This window comes from Lactuca virosa, chromosome 7 (genome assembly GCF_052849685.1).
Source record: "Lactuca virosa cultivar CGN04683 chromosome 7, Lactuca_virosa_CGN04683_v6, whole genome shotgun sequence".
Lineage (NCBI taxonomy): Eukaryota > Viridiplantae > Streptophyta > Magnoliopsida > Asterales > Asteraceae > Lactuca > Lactuca virosa.
Window position 1 is genome coordinate 135,561,887 of NC_136432.1, and position 20,913 is coordinate 135,582,799.

General features: G+C 39.1%; 1 protein-coding gene and 2 pseudogenes across 2 annotated transcripts; 1 reads left to right on the plus strand and 2 right to left on the minus strand.

The window, feature by feature from the left end:
* Positions 1–1,455: 1,455 nt before the first annotated feature.
* LOC145127176 (secreted RxLR effector protein 161 pseudogene) lies at positions 1,456–2,190 on the minus strand (annotated as a pseudogene).
* A 4,030-nt stretch (positions 2,191–6,220) lies between these two features.
* Positions 6,221–6,958, plus strand: LOC145127178 (uncharacterized). Its single transcript, XM_079062418.1, has one exon. It carries the CDS (start codon positions 6,221–6,223, stop codon positions 6,956–6,958), a length of 738 nt encoding a protein of 245 aa, XP_078918544.1.
* A 3,959-nt stretch (positions 6,959–10,917) lies between these two features.
* LOC145127179 (receptor-like protein kinase FERONIA pseudogene) lies at positions 10,918–12,877 on the minus strand (annotated as a pseudogene). Its single transcript, XR_013716433.1, has 3 exons — positions 11,828–12,877; positions 11,039–11,325; positions 10,918–10,926 (listed from the first exon to the last, which is right to left on the minus strand). The product of XR_013716433.1 is annotated as a receptor-like protein kinase FERONIA pseudogene (transcript).
* Between the last annotated feature and the right edge of the window lie 8,036 nt (positions 12,878–20,913).

Here is a 20,913-nt window from a genome sequence, read left to right on the forward strand (position 1 = left end):
AGATTCTCTCCAATGAAGTTTAATCCAGGGTGATCACCAGAGGTGAGAAAATATGGTGACGACACATCAATTGTCTTCCCTGTGGGTGGTGGTGGTGTCGAACCTTCGCCAACAGCCATCGTTCAAACAAAGCTAGGTTTGAGTTCCCAGACTTTGCTCTGATACCATAATAAATTTAGAGAAGTAAAAAACGTGTTTTCATTATTTTCAATCAATTTACACAGGAGAATATATAACCAGGGTCTGAACACTAAACTGAAATCCTAGAATTCAGTAAACATTTAAACATGATAACTATTGAATAAATAAAGATAACTATAGGCAAGATAAAGATAATAACTATCCTTAATCGTAATACTTTTCTTTATTTAAATTATTTGTTTAAATTTAAAAGATAAAAAACATTTCCATTATAATATATCATTATTTTTCTTATTTTCTTATAAATTCAAAGTTCTCAAATATTTTGACTTTTATATTTAACTTTTTTTTTTTAAATTAATCTATGTAATACATGAGTCTCATAACTAGTGATCTCAACAAAAAACTGCACAAACTGATACAGGGGCAGGAGTGCACACAGAAAATGTTACTGAATTCCTTTATTCGACACACAAAAGAAACTACAACCTGATTGCAATTTATAGACTCTATTACATTGAAATCTGAATTAAAGTGCTTTAAAACGACCATAAACTATAATTGAAAACTTTTACTACCAGGTTAGCATAATATGGTAACCGATTATACCATAATAAATTTAGAGAAGTAAAAAACATGTTTTCATTATTTTCAATCAATTTACACAGGAGAATATATAACCAGGGTCTGAACACTAAACTGAAATCCTAGAATTCAGTAAACATTTAAACATGATAACTATTGAATAAATAAAGATAACTATAGGCAAGATAAAGATAATAACTATCCTTAATCGTAATACTTTTCTTTATTTAAATTATTTGTTTAAATTTAAAAGATAAAAAACATTTCCATTATAATATATCATTATTTTTCTTATTTTCTTATAAATTCAAAGTTCTCAAATATTTTGACTTTTATATTTAACTTTTTTTTTTAAATTAATCTATGTAATACATGAGTCTCATAACTAGTGATCTCAACAAAAAACTGCACAAACTGATACAGGGGCAGGAGTGCACACAGAAAATGTTACTGAATTCCTTTATTCGACACACAAAAGAAACTACAACCTGATTGCAATTTATAGACTCTATTACATTGAAATCTGAATTAAAGTGCTTTAAAACGACCATAAACTATAATTGAAAACTTTTACTACCAGGTTAGCATAATATGGTAACCGATTATTCTCTTTATTGTATTAAAATCAAATTCAAATCAGAATTAACTCCAACACTCTCCCCCCTAATTCTGAATAGGGTCTTCAAGCTTCTCAATTCCCAGAAGACTTTTCATCTCAGCAAACTTCACCTAGGGTAATGTTTTGGTCAAAGTATCTTCCCGTTGCTCTTCTCCACTTATATGCTCTACACTAATTAATCCATTTTTCACACACTCTCGGATGAAATGGTATCGAGTCTGAATGTGTTTGCTCCTACCATGGAATACAGGGTTCTTCATGAGCTCTATTGCAGATTTGTTGTCTACATACAACTTGACCTTTCTAACCTCCCAGCTGGTCAATTCCTTTAACAGGTTTCTCAACCACAATGCTTGACACGCCGCTGTTACTGCCATAAATTTTGACTCGCAAGAATACAGAGCCACAGTCCTCTGCTTTTGTGAACTCCATGTGACCAGATTTCCTGAGAGATAAAATGCCATTCTAGTTGTACCTTTTCCATCATCACGATCCATTCCATGACTACTATCACTATAACCCACCAAGTTTCCATCTCCTCCTTGTCTATACACAAGACCATGATTCATTGTACCATTTACATACCTCAAAATGTGTTTTATTGCCTTTAAAAGACTTTCTCTAGGCGACTCCATGTATCGACTGACCACCCCAACTGAGTAACTAAGATCTGGCCTTGTGTGTATCAGGTAACGTAAGCTCCCAATAAGACTCCGAAATTTTGTAGCATCCACCATTTCTTGATCTTCATTCTTGGCTAAGTTTAGTTTTGGTTCTATTGGATATTTTGCCTCATTGCAATCTGCCATACCTACTGCTGTTAGCAATTTCTTTGCATATCCCATTTAACTGATTGCTATACCTTTTTTACATTGTTTCACCTCAATTCCAAGATAGTAGGTTAGCATCCCCAAATCACTCATATCGAATACTTTCTCCATTTGGTTCTTGAATTCAACTATCTTTTCTTCACTCGTACCTGTCACAATCAAGTCATCTGCGTATACACCAACTATTAGTACCACTTTTGAGTTTTGAAGTCACGTGTGAAAACCCATATCCTTGAGTGTTTTGTCGAGCTTAACATTCCACGCTCTTGGAGACTGTCGTAGCCCATAGAGAGCTTTATTTAACTGGTAAACCTCATGTTCCTTGCCTGCAATAACAAAGTCGTCCGACTGTGAAACATATACCTCTTCTTTTAACTCTCCGTTTAAGAAAGCGGATTTCACATAAGATGGTGAACTTTCCAGCCTCTCATTGCTGCAAGAGCTAGGAGCACTCGAATTTTCTCCAATCGTGCAACGGGCGCAAAAACTTCATCAAAGTCAACCCCCTTTCGCTGCACATACCCCTTCGCGACCAACCGGGCTTTGTGTTTTAGTACTTTACCTTCCGCATCCTTCTTTAATTTAAATACCCACTTCAGTCCAATGGGTCTATGTCCATGTGGCAAATCTGTCAGATTCCACGTTTTATTTTTTTCAAGTGAGCTAAGTTCAGTTTTCATTGCTTCTAGCCAGTTTCGATCACCTTTTGCTTCCATATAGGTGGAGGGTTCTTCACCAACAAACATTAGATCTACTTCTTCAACTTCAATGGGGTGAGTTTCAGCATATATCTCAGTTAGAGATTGAAACCCACGCACAGGGGTATTATCAAACATAGAAGGGCTTATTCCTTTGATGTGTTCAAAAGATGAGTTTGAAAAATCAAACGTAAGAGGGGCCGAGTTTGTTTGATTACCTGTGCTCATGCTTGTTGGTGTCGCTGAAGGAGTAACCATCGGCGACTGGAAAGAAGGATTTGCTTCATCACCAGGGTTTTCATATGCTTCCTCTCCGTATGTTGGTGAATTAAAAACACTTCTTAAATACCCAGATTGTTCACCTTGCTTGCCATTTTGGGCTTCAGCCCAATTCCACTTAACTTTCTCTTCAAATATGACATCTCGACCCACCATTATCTTATTCTCTTTAGGGTTGAACAATCTATAAGCCTTGCTAACTGGCTCGACCCCAGATACACCACCTGGATACTTCGATCACTTAGCTTAATTAATTGATTTGCAGGCTTCTTCATGTGTGTAAGGCAACCAAACACTTTGACATGATGAAGTGTTGGTTTTTTTTCCTTTCCACCCTTCATACGGTGTCATGTCCTTTACTCCTTTCGTTGGCATTCAATTTAGAACATACACTGCGTGACAAAGAGCCTCCCCCCACAATCTTTCTAGCACACTCATAATCTTCAAGAATGATCTAGTTTCTTCAAGAACGGTCCGATTTCGACGCTCAACTACACCGTTCTGTTGGGGAGAATATGATGCAGTTAATTTCCCTTTGATGCCTTCTTTACTGCAAAATTCTGAGAAAACTTGGGAGGTGAATTCCCCTCCCCGATCTATCCTGAGTGCCTTCAACTTGTATGGACTCTCATTTTCAACCTGAGATTTAAACTTCTTAAAGGCTGCAAAGGCTTCGTCTTTTGATTTTAGCATATGTACCCACATGTATCTGCTAAAATCATCGACCATTAACATAAAGTATCTATTACCTGCCAAAGTTTGTGGTGTTATCAGACCACAAAGATCATCGTGAATTAGCTCGAGGGGTTTACTTGCTCGCCACATAGCTTCTTTTGGGAATGGTTGTCTGACTTGTTTCGCGACCAAATACCCATCGCAAACTTGTGTCGGGTGTTTTATCCTTGGCACACCTTCTACTAATCCTTTCTCAACCATAGATTCCATAACTCGAAAGTTTACGTGCCCCAAACTCGCATGCCATAGCCAAGCCTCATCATCAATACTAGTTGCCATACAAATCGGTTGTGAAGTATTGAGGGTGATCTTGTACAACCGGTTCTTGGACCGTTGTACCTTCATTATCAATCTTCTATGTTCATCATGTATTCGTAGATACTGATGCAACATCTCAATCTTGTATCCTTCTTTTGTCATCTGCCCTAGACTCAGGATGTTACAATGCGAAGTTGGAATGAAACAAGTATATGATCACCATTCTTACACTCAAACAAGATTGTACCTTTTCCTTCGATCTTCACTTTAGAACCATCACCAAAACACACCTGTCCGGTCACCTTCTCATCGAGTTCAACAAAGAAACTTCTCATGTCAATCATATGATTACTGGCACCATTATCCAAATACCAAAGGTCTTTATCACTGCTTTTCTGTCCCGGGAACACCTTGTCTTCATTTAGTAACACCATGTTGTTTGACTCTTCCCCAAAGACACTCAGAAGAAGTGCTTCTGGTTCATCATCGCGATTTTGAGTTTGAGTCAAGTTTACTTCATCCTTTCTTTCTTTTGGAGCTTTGCATTCTGATGCAAAGTGACCATATTCTTCACAGTTGTAACACTTGATATGACTTTTATCCCTTCCTTTTTGACGATTATTGTTTGAGTCATGAAACTTTATAAAGCTTTCACGACCACCTCTGCCCCATGTGCTTCTTCTACCCCGTCCACCACTTCGACCACCTATGTCATGATGTGATGTTCCGCGTCCCTTACCACTCGAGAAGGAACCCCCCTTTGAAGCCTTTTGACTGTTTTGACCTTTTGATCGGGTGAGCAACAAACTTCATTCCCGGGTTGTGTTATTGCTTCGAAGTTTCAGCCGATCCTCATAGGCATTGAGCCTTCCTACAGCTTCCTCGAATGGCATCTCATCCACATCAGTATACTGTTCTATGGATGCTACCTGTTGCAAGGTAGTTATCTGGGACAGAGTCAATTAACTTTCTTACGAGCACACTATCTTCAAGAGTTGTACCAAGATTGTTGTGCTTCGAGATCATCGCACCTAGCTTTCCTGCTAACTCATCTATAGACTCCCAGTCTTTCATCCGTAAGGCCTTCAACTCACTCTTGAGAGTGTGAAATCTTGCTTTCTGAACTCTATCAGCCCTGAGGAACCTTGTTTTTTAAAGAATCTCACACCTCCTTTGTTGTCTTCTTCTTTGCCACCTGTAACAAGATGTCTTCGGGTATTGCTTGGAAAAGATAAACCCGAGCCGACTTGTTCGTTTTCTCATCCACAGCTTCTCCCCCTGCTGGTTCAGTGATTCCCATACTCCCTGGGCATCCATTATAGCTTCCATTTTGATCGCCCACATGGTGTAGTTCATGCGAGTCAACATCGGACATTGAAATGGCACTCCACCATTCTCTCTTGTAACAAGTTGGCTGGATGACGACATGGATTCGTAGCGGATGTATTTGGTCATGAATCGAAGGCTCTGATACCAAGTGTTGGTAATCAGGCTACAAATGATCTCAACAAAAAATTGCACAAACTGATACAGGGGCAGGAGTGCACACAGAAAATGTTACTGAATTCCTTTATTCGACACACAAAACAAACTACAACCTAATTGCAATTTATAGACTCTGTTACATTGAAATCTGAATTAAAGTGCTTTAAAACTACCATAAACTATAACTGAAAACTTTTACTACCAGGTTAACCACAATATGGTAACCGATTATTCTCTTTATTGCATTAAACTCAAATTCAAATCAGAATTCACTCCAACAACCATATGACCATGTCATTATTAGCCGATTATATTTTAGGATATTATATATTTCAATATTGTATTGTTGTCAATATTTTATGGTATTATTTCCTATTATACCCCCACTGTATTTGGGGATCCGTTTGTATTTATCCCTATATAAATAGGGCATTGTTAATCAATTCAAGAGAGAGATTCAGATCCTATGTTCGCTGTTATGGTATCATAGCCATAAACCCTAAATTTGGCGGCTACCCTTTCATCCAAAGCTACGGCTTTGTCTCATCTGTTTCACTGTTAACTATCAAGAGCTCTTCTCTGTCATCGTCATGGCCAAAGATGATGCTGGATCGAGTGAAGTAAAGGCCACAACGTTACATCCTGCATACACTGTAACGAACATCCAAACCAAGATACGAACTCTGGATGGTGTCAAGGTCACGTACTCTTCATGGACAAAACTGTTCCGTCTTCATGCCAAAGCTTACAAAGTTCTTGATCATATCGATGGCACCCTAGCACCAAAGGAAACCGATCCCACTTATCTTCAATGGATGGAAATTGATGCCCTTGTCTTGCAATGGATTTACAGTACGTTGTCCGACGAACTCATGGTTCGAATTCTGGAAAACAACACTACTGCTCAAGATGCATGGAACAAACTCAAAACAAACTTTCTCAACAATAAGGGATCACGTGCTGCTGCCCTTGAACAAGAATTTTCTAATCTCACCTTGGCTGCCTGTTCATCGATGGAAGCCTACTGTCAAAAATTAAAAGATCTAGCAGACCAACCGGAAGATGTTGACAATCCTGTCACTGAAGCAAGACTTGTTTTGCAGATGGTTCGTGGGTTACCACCAGAATTTGATGTCGTCGGGGCGTATATCAATCAAAGCTCTCCATCATGGGAGACAGCTCGTAGCATGCTACAACTGGAACAACACCGACAAATAGCTCGACAAAATCAAACTCACACAGTCCTCGCTGCTTCTTCTGGTGACCGATCATCTCAAAACTCTACACCCGGTCAACATGGTCAGACTCACACCTTCAACAGCTACTGAGGTAGAGGTGCAGGCAGCCGCGGTCGAGGTCCACCTGGTCGTGGTCGTGGCAGAAGTTTCCGGGGTCGTGGAGGTCGAGGCCAACCAAATTGGAATCAAGTAAATCAATGGCGTCAACAACATTGGAACAACTCACAACCATGGAATCCACCGCCATCTCCATACCCCTCACATGGTCCGACCCAGCCTGCAAGCCATTGGGCTAATCACACATTCAGACCCAGCCTTAGAGTCGATCCAACATCACAACAGAGGCCCAACGCACCACCTCCAATACGACCAACTGTTCCGATTGCTGCTCCCAATCCCCAATTTGCTGGTTATTCTGACTATAATCCATCAGATTTGGCACAAACAATGCAACAAGTCCATCTTAACTCCAATGATCAGTCTTGGTACATGGACTCAGGCGCTTCGACCCATCTCACATCTGACCAGGGTAAGATCTCAAGTCCCATGACTACTTCTCCTGTAACCTCGATTTTTGTTGGAAATGGTTCTAGTATTCCAATTCATGGGTCTGGACATTCTTCTTACACCACCCAATCTCATTCATATGCCTTGAAAAATATTTTGTTTACTCCCTCCATTATTAAAAACCTTTTATCTGTTCGTAAATTCACTATCGATAATCAAGCTTCTGTTGAATTTGACCCATCTGGTTTTTCTATAAATGACCTCAAGACTGGAGCTCTTCTTTCTCGGCATGATAGCACGGGCGATCTTTACCCTTTCACGACACCATCCAATCCATCTGCTCTCCTTGCATCCTCTCACGATCGCTGGCATGCTCGCTTGGGTCATCCTGGCGCTCCTGTTTTAGATTTACTTCGTTCTACATTTTCAATTTCTTGTAATAAACCTACAACTTCAACTTTATGCTATGCTTGCCAACTATCTAAACATACTCGGTTGCCTTTTTATGATTCACAATCTATTACTTATGCACCCTTTGATATTATACATTGTGATCTTTGGACATCTCCAGTCTTAAGCAAATCTGGCTACAAATATTATATGGTCCTCATCGATAACTTCACTCATTATGTATGGGTCTACCCTCTCAAATACAAATCTGACACCTTTCTCAATTTTAAAAAATTTCATAAACTCATCCAAACTCAATTTAACCAAACCATTAAGTCTTTCCAATGCGATCTCGGTGGTGAATTTGACAATAATGAATTTAAGTCTTTTGCCCAAACTCATGGTCTTGTCTTTCGTTTCTCTTGCCCTCAAACATCCCAACAAAACGGACGAGCCGAACGGATGATTCGTCGCCTCAATGACATTATCTGGACCCTTCTCACTCACGCCTCTCTTCCCCAATCCTTTTGGGTTGAAGCTCTTCACACCGCTGCATACCTACATAACATCCTCCCAACCAAACGCCTCAACTTTTCTACTCCTGTCTTCTCTCTTTACGGTCGCCAACCATCATATGATCATCTTCGCACCTTCGGGTGCACTTGCTATCCCAACATCTCTGCCACTCAATCTAACAAACTCCAACCACGATCCGTTAAATGTGTTTTTCTTGGATATCCGGAAAACTTTCGGGGTTATTGGTGCTTTGATCCTTCCACGGGCAAAGTTTATCTGTCCCGTCATGTTACATTTGACGAAACATCTTTCCCATTTGCCAATAGCCCTTCCCCTTCCACCTCCTTCGAGCTTTTCGATGACCAACCTCTTCATGTTTTTCCATACTCCACTCCTACACCATCTACTACCCCTACTCAACCATCAACAACACCATCCCATACCCCATCCACCCCTCAACCACCTATCTTGACCTACTCACGTCGCTCAAAACCAACCACCACCCATCCACCTGCTCAATCAAGCTCTCTCCCTTCCGAAACACCTTCCCCCCATCCAACCCACCTCCATCCACCTCACCTCAACCCCGCCCCCTCCTCCTACTCATCCTATGACTACTCGTGCACGAGCAGGTGTTACCAAACCGATCATCCGTTTAAACCTTCATACCTCATCTACTCCACCCATCTCTCCAATTCCTAAGTCAATTTCTGCCGCCATGTCTGACCCTAATTGGTTGCAAGCCATGGAAGATGAATTTCGAGCTTTACAGGTAAATAAAACATGGGAACTCGTTCCCCGACCGACCGACAGCCCAGTTATTCGGTGTATGTGGTTGTTTCGCCACAAGTTTAAAGCGGATGGATCGCTTGACCGCTATAAAGCACGCCTTGTGGTTAATGGGAAATCACAAACAGTGGGTATTGACTGCCTCGAGACATTTAGTCCGGTTGTGAAACCAGCTACTATACGAACTGTTCTCAGTCTTGCAGTCTCGCAAGCATGGTCGATACATCAGTTAGACGTCAAAAACGCATTTCTCCATGGCGATCTCCATGAGACTGTCTTCATGCACCAGCCCCCAGGATTTGTTGATGCCCGGTCTCCATCCCATGTTTGTTATTTACGGAAATCTTTGTATGGGCTTAAGCAAGCCCCGCGTGCATGGTATACTCGTTTTGCTTCATTTATCACATCTTGGGGTTTCAGAAGTAGTATTTGTGATTCATCGTTATTTATTTATCAAAATGGTCGCCATCGTGCTTACTTATTACTATATGTGGATGATATAATATTGACTGCTTCTGACCCTGCTGTTCTCCGCAGCATTATCACCTCTTTGTCTCAGGAATTTGCTATGACTGATCTAGGTCCGCTTCACCATTTTCTGGGTATCACGGCTAATCGCAATGAATATGGTCTTTTTCTGTCACAAGCCTCTTATACTCGTGATATCCTTCAATGGGCTGCTATGGCCTCTTGTAAACCATGCGCTACACCAGTGGATACGTCCACCAAACTTAGTGCTACTGATGGTGAACCTCTTGTTGATGGCACTCTCTACCGCACTCTTGCCGGTGCCCTCCAGTATCTGACCTTTACTCGACCAGACATTGCATATGCTGTTCAACAAGTTTGCCTCTTCATGCATGCCCCACGTGAGCCACATTTTCAGTTCATGAAGAAGATTTTTCATTATTTACAGGGTACGATTGACTATGGTCTACAGATAGTTGCATCTTCATCCCACTCGCTCACTGCCTACTCCGATGCTGACTGGGGCGGATGTCCCGACTCGCGACGATCTACTTCTGGATACTGTGTATTTCTTGGCAATAATCTTATTTCCTGGTCTTCAAAGTGCCAGCCCAGTATCTCTCGTTCTAGTGCCGAGGTCGAATATCGTGGTGTTGCTAATGCAGTGTCTGAGACTACTTGGTTACGAAATCTCCTTCTCGAGCTTTGTGTTCCCCTTCACAAGGCTACGGTTGTTTATTGCGATAACGTATCCGCTGTCTACCTGTCTCAGAATCCAGTCCAACACCAGCGCACCAAACATGTGGAGATAGACATACACTTTGTGCGAGAAAAGGTTCGTCTTGGCCATGTTCGAGTTCTTCACATTCCGGCCTCCTTGCAGTATGCAGACATCTTCACAAAAGGGCTACCACGTTTCTTATATCAGCAGTTTCGATCCAGTTTGAGCGTTTGTCCTTCCCTGGCTCAAACTGCGGGGGAATATTAGCCGATTATATTTTAGGATATTATATATTTCAATATTGTATTGTTGTCAATATTTTATGGTATTATTTCCTATTATACCCCTACTGTATTTGGGGATCCGTTTGTATTTATCCCTATATAAATAGGGCATTGTTAATCAATTCAAGAGAGAGATTCAGATCCTATGTTCGCTATTAGTCATAACATAGAGACTTTGGAGGTAACTTTCCATGAAACTTCATCATGGCTTGTTCTAAACAAGTACTTTCTTAAACTTCATTTCTTAAAGTGAATCCTAACTTTTGTTGAAATTTCTGATTTTACCTCACCCCTAAAAAAAGAAAAGAAGAACAATACCAGATCTGTAGTTTGGGCATTTAATATTTTGAATGAGAAACCGTACGGCAGAAACCTCAAACATACTGAATATTAATTGAATGTGAAAGGAGAACAAAGACTTAAGAGTCCAATGGAAATCTAAAGTTCTTTTTCTTAACTATAGATGTAAGTTTAGGTAAATTTATTGATACTTACCTGCCATTGTTGAAGATCCTTTGACCTTTTAACAGCAACAGCAACGCCAGTACTTTGTGTTGAAGGTGTGAATGTTTTCTTGTCAATCCAACCTAAGAACACCTCTCCAAAATCATCCATACCCAAATCTTGACTAAAGTTTCTTGTAGCCTTTTTCAAATCAGAAAATTTAAATACTTTCAGATTTGGAATAGCGCTGGTGCAATCAATTTTGTTAGCCCCTAAAGTATCACCTGCAAGTCTATTCTTGGCCTTGTAGTTATCTGATACCTTTGAATCACCGGGGACTGAAATAGATGAATACAAAAAGATTATATAATCATTATATTAACTGTTATACGATGCAATTTTATTCGTACTCATTTCACTGAAATCAACATAAATGTACAATTGCACAGGTCCACTGTCACAAAGGAAGTGTACATGTATTTAAAGGACTTTGAATGAGTTAGGTTGAACATATAAAGAGGTCAAACAGTGTCATATGAAACGACAAGAAAAGAATTGGTGTACATCATGGATGGAATATGAAAACAGTTGGATGAAGAGAAAAGACAAAAAAGTCTGTTTGTAAAATTATTCAGCATAGTACTTAAACTACAAATTTTATCACATTTGTACACAAATCAACATCAATATTCTTTAACGCGTAAGTAATGTTTCGAATTTTGAGGTTGAAAGATGACATTCTTATATTTTCATTAATGTTCTGCTAATATATGCAAAGATGAACCTAGACATATTTAAAGAATCGATATACACAATTAAATGGAAGGTCGAATTAAGTACCCGAGTTCTCTCCATCCAAGGTAGAGGGAAACATATCAAGCATTTTTCCACATATTGTTTTTCCCACACCCTGCGAAGATGTATTGGTTTTCTCTTGTAAGGTCATTAGAGAATCGAGACTGACCACAACCTCAGCCATTGTAGGGCGCTGCTTTGGATTGCTAAGCAAACATCTCTCTACAATTCGAACAAACTCCTTCAAACGTTTTGTGGATATTTGACCCCTTATTTCAGAATCAACTATGTGCTTTAAACTGCCTTCTTTTATAGAACCTTGAGCCCATGTCACTAAACCCCATTGCTCCTCATCAAGACTTCTATCAACTGCACGTTTTCGACATAACACTTCCAACAAAACCACCCCAAAAGCGTACACATCAGACTTCCTAGTCAGCCTTCCAGTTGTGAAATAATTTGGATCCAAATATCCAAAAGTACCTTTCACAAGTGTATTGACAAAAGTAGATGGCTGATTAGTTGGGCCTATTCTAGACAACCCGAAGTCTGAAATTTTAGCTGCCCAACTTTCATGTAACAATATATTTGAGCTTTTGATATCACGATGTATAACCCCGACATCAATCCCTGTGCCAGTGTGGAGATAGTCTAACCCACGAGCTGCACTTATGCAGATCTTGAGTCGTTGAAGCCAAGAAAGAGGGGTACCAAGTTTATGGAGATGATCTTCGAGTGTTCCATTTGGCATATATTCATATACGAGGATCATTTCATTTTCATGATTACAATAACCAAACAAAGACACAAGATGACAATGACGCAACTTTGAAAGCATCTCCACTTCTGCCCAGAACTCGGTTGCCCCTTGAGTCGACATGGAATCCAACCGTTTAATGGCAGCAATGGAAACACTTGATCCATTGATAATGTTACCTTTGTAAACTTTTCCAAAACCCCCCTTCCCAATTACTAATGATTCGTCAAAGTTAGCGGTTGCTAAGAGAATCTCAGGAAATTTGAACTTACGGCATGCTTGTGAGCACTCTGTAGAGGGTTGTGATTCCTTGCCATTGCTATTAGCAGTCAACATGATTATTGATGAAGAAGAAAAGAAAGTAGAAATTGAATAAGAATTTGCAATGGTTCATACTTTATAGTCAATTTGTCAACTTAGAAAATGATAATCTTCTTACCTGGAAAGAGAGATGGACCCCAGGGTGTCTGACATTTGTGATGGATTGATTTGACTTTTATAGTGTAAAATTCGTAGTTGGTCTCTACATTTCGTATGGTAAGGTTTAAAGAAAGTTTCAAGCTATTTTGGGATTGTTTCAACTTGACAGAGTAAAACATTATGAAAGATAAGTAACTTCAACACACTTGAAACTTTCATAACCAAAAATAGTCAACAAAGAATCATCTACATTGTAAAGTGTCAAAGAGTAAAATGTTTGTTTTTTCTTAGGAAATGATAAATATGATACATATTGGGGACCTAAAAAACCCGTAAGCTAGCGATTTTTATTTGCATGGCATTGGAATGTGGCTCCTAATAACCACACATAATTTAATAATAAGAGGTTAAGTTTTATCCATCATATATATTATAAATTCCAATACATTCTGTTTTTTCTACCTTTGCCCCCTCAACAATGGATGCACCTACCAAAATCGGATCTTCCCTCTGAATTGCTGTCTTGCATCTTTCCACCAGTGATATTTATTTTACAAAAGTGTTGCCCTAATGGATCTATAAACGTAAAGGGTGACTAGAACTTTCCTTTCCCATGGAGTTATGAGAATGATAATCAAATAAATAACTGTTTGTGGCGTTTATTGAAATCAGTTATGTGGTGGATTTTGAAGGGTAGAAACAAGCGTTTGATGATGAAGTTAAATATGCCGAGAAGAGTAGCAATCAGATAGACGGTTGTTCAGGTTTATAAAAATTTAGAATATCAAAAGGTGAGATGTCAAAAATCGTATAAAAAGAGGAACAGAGGCACAGAGAAGAGAGGTAATACCAAATCAGAGTGAAGAATCCAAACAAAATCGTCAATGTGTTGTTGTAAATGGCTTCTCCCTTTCCTCCTTTCTTCCCATATATTGATAATGCATTTGTGCTTCGGATTGTGCTTTTGATTTCTGTCTCTAAATTCTTCATCGGAGAAGAGGAAAAGTCCAGTTGTTTAATAAAACTTGAGGACTATCATCGAACCCCATGGGGTCGGCGTCTGGCGAGTATTCGCCGGAACAGCGACAAAGGTCGTCAAGGCCTCAAGGGAACATGGGGTGGCTGGCGAGTTTCTTTGACCAGGACAGTCAACTTTTATTTAAATCAATATTCTGAAACATTTTTACCTTTTTACCTTTTTTTTCATAATTTAAATAAAGAGAAAATTCCAAAATTGATAGTCTTGTCCAATAATAATAATAATAATAATAATAATAATAATAAACTATAATATTGGTACTTAGAGCGTTTGGTCTCGTTCATACTTGAAATATCTTTTATACATTTAGAATTTGTTTTTTTTTTTTTGTTTTTTTCTAGTTTGCCTTAATATTGGTACTTTACCTACCTCCCTCTCTCTCTTGGTTCCTCTCTGTTACTCTCTATGTGTATATGTTTAACCTCTCTTCTCAAGAGAGTACACATTAAGAGAGTACCCGTTCAAAAGTCAACTTCTCAAGATTGAGATAAAAGGCGACGAGTCTTCCATACCCTATCTTACCCGTGCAAAGGAATACACTACTTCCGTGGACAACATTGGAGAAAATGTCAAAGACAAAGATTTTGTCATGCTAGTAGTCATATCAGGGCTTGGGCTTAGAGATGAATATAATGGTCTGAAATCCAACTGTAACATTCCAAAATTTACGACCAAAAATTTCATTTTTAATTTAATAATTATAAAATCATTTGTCTGAAAACATTCATAGTATCAACTCATAATAAACCAATGTATCAATAGTCAAAACATGTCTCGATAAACAACATCAGAGTATAACTCCCAAGAATCTTATGTGCGGAAATCATGGTGTGATGCGCTGCAATCATGCCAGCTCCTTTCCTCGCGAAGAAGAAGTACCTAAAACCAAAAATGAAACTGTAAGCACGAAGCTTAGTGTGTTCCCCATCATACCACATAATCATATACTGCCAGACATATTTGGGTGCCATGCCAACCCACCGTGTCCGGCATATCTGGGTGTCCGACCTACCCTCCGGTTTATTTCAACCGGTTACGAGGTCTATTTCACCCTCCTACCGCTATCACATAATCACATAACATAATCATATTCTCAGGCATATCTGGGTTCCCGACCTACCCTGTCAGGAATATCTGGGTGTTCGACCTACCCTTCGGTTTATTCCAACCAGCTACGGGGTCTATGTCACCCCTACCACTATCACATAATAATATAGCATACTGACACATAATCGTAACATATAGTGGCGTACTAGACAATCATCTAACTAATAACTACTAGTGGTCCGGCCTTAGTGTCGTAGACCCACTGCTACTGGGAAGGTAACTCACCTCGAATATCGGAAGGTAGCTGAAATCCTCGGCTCCCACAATCAACCCCAACTCAAGCTCCTATACATAAAAGATTTCCTTAATTACCCTTTCATACTCATGACCCCTTAAGGGTCCACTTTGATCAAGGTCAAAGTCAAAGTCAACACTCTGGTCAAAGTCAACCTTCTGGTCAAAGTCAACCTTCTGGGTTTACTCAACTCGCCGAGTTGGTCCATCTTCTCGTCGAGTTCCATAAATCATAAAACCTTGAAATCGCGATCCAACTCGTTGAGTTCTTTCACAACTTGTTGAGTTCCTCCTATCAACAGAATCGGGACTTTCCAAACCAGCCCGTCGAGTCCGTCCTTGAACTCGTCGAGTTCGTCCTTGAACTCGTCGAGTCCTTCCTTTTACAGGACCGGGACATTCCGACCCAACTCGTCGAGTTCCTCTATGAACTCGTCGATTTCTTCAGCCTATTAACCTTTCTTAATGTAACAAGCCATTATTCTTCGAATCTAAGCCCCATATTCCAGTTTTGGGCCGAATGCACCTCTAGGAGGGTAAAGTTTCCGACTTTACCCATTAATACCCATTCTAGAAGAAATGAGCCCTAACCCTAGCTCAAAATGGCTTAGTTCCAACTTCAAAAATTATCAAAACTTCAAGATGAGCCATAGGGTCATAGATCTGGACTCTAGGGACAGTTTGGTCACGTAAAGTCCCTATCTTTACTTGCATACCAAAAAGATGGTCTACAAGTTGCAAGGGGCTTCCATGGCCATAAAGTTGGCACCTTTATATCATGAAGTCCCTTAAAGACCTTAGATCTTAAGGGTTTGCCCACATAGGACTTCCACATCCTAAAAATCCACATTCTTGGACCAAAACATGAAGAAAATAACCTAAAACTAGGTCTAAGCAAGATAGGAGCTTTGACCTTAGATGAACCATAAATGAAGCTCAACTTCTGGATCAACTCTTTTCCTATACTTCCTTGCTCCTTCTTCAAGTATCTCCTTCTTCAAAATCACAAAGAATGGACAAACATGGCTCAAAACTCTCAAAAGTAAATTAGGGTTTTGTGGCTAGGGTTTGGGACAATGGAGGCTGTAAATGAGGCCAGCTCAAGGAGGTAAAGGTCTTGAAAAAGGGGGCAAAACCCTGAAAATTAGGGTTTCATTCTGCCAGTCCTACTCGTCGAGTTGAGGCTTCTCAACTCGTCGAGTAGACTTCTTATCCCGCGTCCCAATCCATCTCTACTCGACGAGTTTGGGGCATCCAACTCATAGAGTTTCTATAAAAAATGAATAATTTATGAATTAAATACATACCAGGAACCGGGCGTTACACCAACCTTCTTTCTCGTTCTCCTCCCATTGGTTTTAATGAGCTTTATTGTCTCCTTAGTGATCACGATTTCATGATCAACAAACACAACCATACACAGATTGCAACACCTTAGGCCTTAATGGATTCAACCAACACATCCTCCCTCCAACCAAACACCATTAAATCGCAACTAGCCTCTCTTCAAAAACTTGCTTCATAACTCGGTCTTCATTTAAACATCTCCCCTAATCAATAACAACCTCAAGCCTTCTATATATCTCGCCCCTCAAACAACTTTTGTGGCAATCGACACACCAATCGCAGCAACTCCCACGGGTACTCAAACTGTGGTTGTGATGATAACCATATACCTAATAACAACAACCGTTCATAAATTTCATGGATTCCACTCAAAATACAGTATATGCCTACTATAATCGATGTGTATCAGACACATTCTTTCACAATGTCCAAATCAGTAAACCAACCGCTCTACCCCCTCATAAGCAAACTTTATAACCTTATCGGACATTGGCTCCACCTCGGCTGTATCTTGGTTTCATTATATGGGAGAAAACAACCATGTCACACCCAACCTGTTAAACATTTGAGCATCTTCCATTTGTGTGGCATCAGAGACTGGACACTCTCATCAATGATTCTTTAATTCTATTGTTACTAATTGTTCTTTACCGGTTTCCACAAAACAATCTTTTTGTAGTTCGTGTCATATGGGAAAATCTTCCAAACTACCTTTACATGATTCAAATTCTCATATAAATAATATTTTGGATTTAGTTTACTATGATGTTTGGGGACTGCACCACAACTATCTTTTGATGGATTTCAGTTTTTCCTGCTTTGTGTCAATCACCATTCCCACTACATGTTGATTTTTCCATTAGCTAAAAAAACAGATGTGTATTCCACATTAAGAACTTTTGTCATGATGGTTGAACAACAATTTGAAACTATACTCAAAGATATCCAAACTGATTGGGGGGAGGGGAGGGGTCTTCACAATCTTTCCCCTTTCTATTCGTTTCTTGGAATCATACATCGATGTTCTAGTCCACATACAGGTGAACAAAATGGTATTGTTGAACATTGACATCAACATGTTGTTGAAACTGGCCATACCCTCCTTGCTCACTCTCATGTTCCATAAATATTTTGGCAGTTTGCGTTTGGAACAACTGTGTATCTTATCAATCACATGACATCTCGTATATCCTCCAACAAATCTCCATTTGAGATCAACTTAAAAAAGAAAAATCGGATTACAATTTTCTGCATGCCTATTTCAATGTTTCCCACATCTAAGGCCCTACAATCATCACAAAATGGATTTTAGATCCACATCGTGTGTCTTTTTGGGTTATAGTGCAACTCACCATGGATACCGATGCTTGGATCTAGCTATCGAACGAGTCTACATCGCTCACCATGTGTGGTTCAAAGAAGATATTTTTCCCTTCGAACCTTCCTCTAACCTATACACTACTAACAACACCAATCCATATACCTCCACCTACCCAACACCAACTACCTTCCCACCTTCACCCGACCATCCTATACCACCCAATTCCCCACCAAACCATCTCGACTCCATCTTCCTCACCCCAAAATATTCCTCCAACCTCACCGAGAGCTCCTACCGACTCAACCTCGCCACCCTCACCTCCACCTCCACGTCATCGTTCTCGGTCACCTAAACTTCGGCCATCCCAAGCCCATTCTTCAGCGCCTTTCACTCGGTGTCATCCTCTAACCCAATCCTTGAACCTACTACCTCTATAACCTCCAATAATCTCCTAAATGGGGTCTTGCCATGGTTGAAGAGTTCATTTTTGACCACCAGTCAAAAATGCTAATATCATTGATTAGAAGTGGATATACCAAGTAAAACATGACCAATATGGCAATATCACTCACTACAAGGCCCGTCTTCTAGCCAAGGGTTTTAAACCACAGACGATTATTGATTGTCACGAGACTTTTAGTCTAGTTTTCAAGACAACCACCATTCGTTGATTCTTTCACGTTCCGTCACCAACGGGTGGTCTCTCCGGCAATCGGATATTTAAAACGCTTTTCCTACATGTTAACCTGAACGAATCTGTGTATATCCGTCAACCATAGGGTTTTGTTGATCCCGATATGCATGCTCATGTATGCAAGCTCCACAAGTCTCTTTATGGTCTCAAACAAGCGCCAAGAGCATGGTCGGTTATCCAGAACCTTATAACAACTTAGCTTTAGGGGATCTAAAACTGATCCTTTGCTCTTTATTCGTCAAGATCGGGGCACTCTTCTTTATGTTTTGTCTTATGTTGATGATTTGATCGTCACTAGCAACAACTCTATAGCTATTCGTCAAGTTATCCATAAGCTCAGTACATCATTTGCAGTCAAAGATCTTGACATCTCACTTACTTCAATGGCATTGAAATAGTTCCCATTGGCAAGAGCATTTCGTTTTCTCAACGAAAGTACATCCTATAAATTGTTGCATAAATCTAGTATGACTAACTACAAACGAAAGGCTTCTTCCATGAGCACCTATCAACCACTAAGTCTTGCTGACAACCTATTACTCTCCGATCCCGCACCATATCGTCAAATTGTTGGAGCCCTTCAGTATGTCATTCTTTCCATACTAGACATCACCTTTGTTGTGAACAAATTATGTCACTTCATGCATGCACTGACCGGAAATCAGTAGTCTGAAGTGAAACGGATTCTACAATATTTTGAGGGGTATCACAGGCTACCCTTGTTACGAACGTATTCAGGTGGGTTCAAGTGTGGCACAAATAAGAAGAATGCTATTGAGCCGGCTATAGTTAATTAATTATGGTACATACGGGGGCTTTGTAATAACAAAGTGTTTGGAGATGGTAAGATGCGAAAATATATCTTTTTTTTACTCTATTAGGGAGTTTTTTTTTTCTTTGGGTTCATAGTAGATTTACTAGTCAACTATTAATGGTTTGACCGGATGCAACATCTATTAAACAATTTTTAATGTTTTTGCTTTTTCTCTACCTCCTTGCTAGAGTTTCTCTTTTTAATATATGATTGGAGGTTTTAAAAAAATTGAGTCATACAAATTTAGGGATAATGACTTAAAAGGGTAATGTATTTTTTGATTTGTACACATTTGGTCACTGAATTTTTTCGTCCACATTTACCCCTTCATCTTGTTAAATTGTACACATTCAGTCCTTATGACCGACTATTCCAGGTTATTAGCCGGTAAAAATGACTTAATAGGGTAATATATTTCTCACTTTGTACACATTTAGTACTTAATATTTTTGTACACATTTAGTCCTTAATATATATATATATATATATATATATATATATATATATATATATATATATATATATTGCAAAATAAGTCATTTTTGTTTTTTGTACTTATTAATTACTTATTAATGATTTCTTTATATTTTTCTCACGAAATCTTACGTGGAAAATTCATTAATGAGGTGTTTGGGCATTTTGATGCTTATGTCCATCGCGATCTCGACTACTTGGTTGTTTAGGTCATGTATTCTGAACGTCATAACTTCTTCATACGATCTCGGATTTTAACAATCTTTATATCCATGCGAACGATCTTTATATACATGCGTTCGTATTTTAGTCTACCACAACTTTCATTTAGATTACTCCCATTAAAATAATAATATATTTTTACTTACAATTCTTATATCCATACGCATGGCCAGATTTAGCCCGGTCCCGGTGTTGCACAACAACACCTATTTTTTCTATCCTCAATGGAAAAAATTTCGATTTTTTTTTTCGTTTATACTTATTTTTCATGTATCAGCAACATCTATTTCATCTCGGCAACACCTACTATGTATTCTTGTGTCTGCTCATGTCCATACGTTTTTTATGAATGTATGTATGGATGTTTTTTTTATAAAACCGTAAGTAAAAAATATATTACATTTTAACAGGAGTAATCTTAATGAAAAATGAACACGTGGATATAAAGATCGTTAAAATTTGATACCATATGAAGAAGTTACGACGTTTCAGAATACAATACCTAAGCCAAACCACAAGACCTACGCAACCAAGCAGTCGAGATCGCGTTGGACTTAAGCATCAACAACCTCAAACACCTCATCAATGATTGTCCCACGTAAGATGTTGTGAGAAAAACCTAAAGAAATCAATCATAAGTACTGACTGAGTACAAAAAAAGGACTTATTTTGAAACAAAAAAATGTTAACGACTAAATATGT

What these genes read in the sequence shown, in the direction of transcription:
- LOC145127178 (XM_079062418.1), top strand. Translation starts at nt 6,221, where the DNA reads ATGGCCAAAGATGATGCTGGATCGAGTGAAGTAAAGGCCACAACGTTA.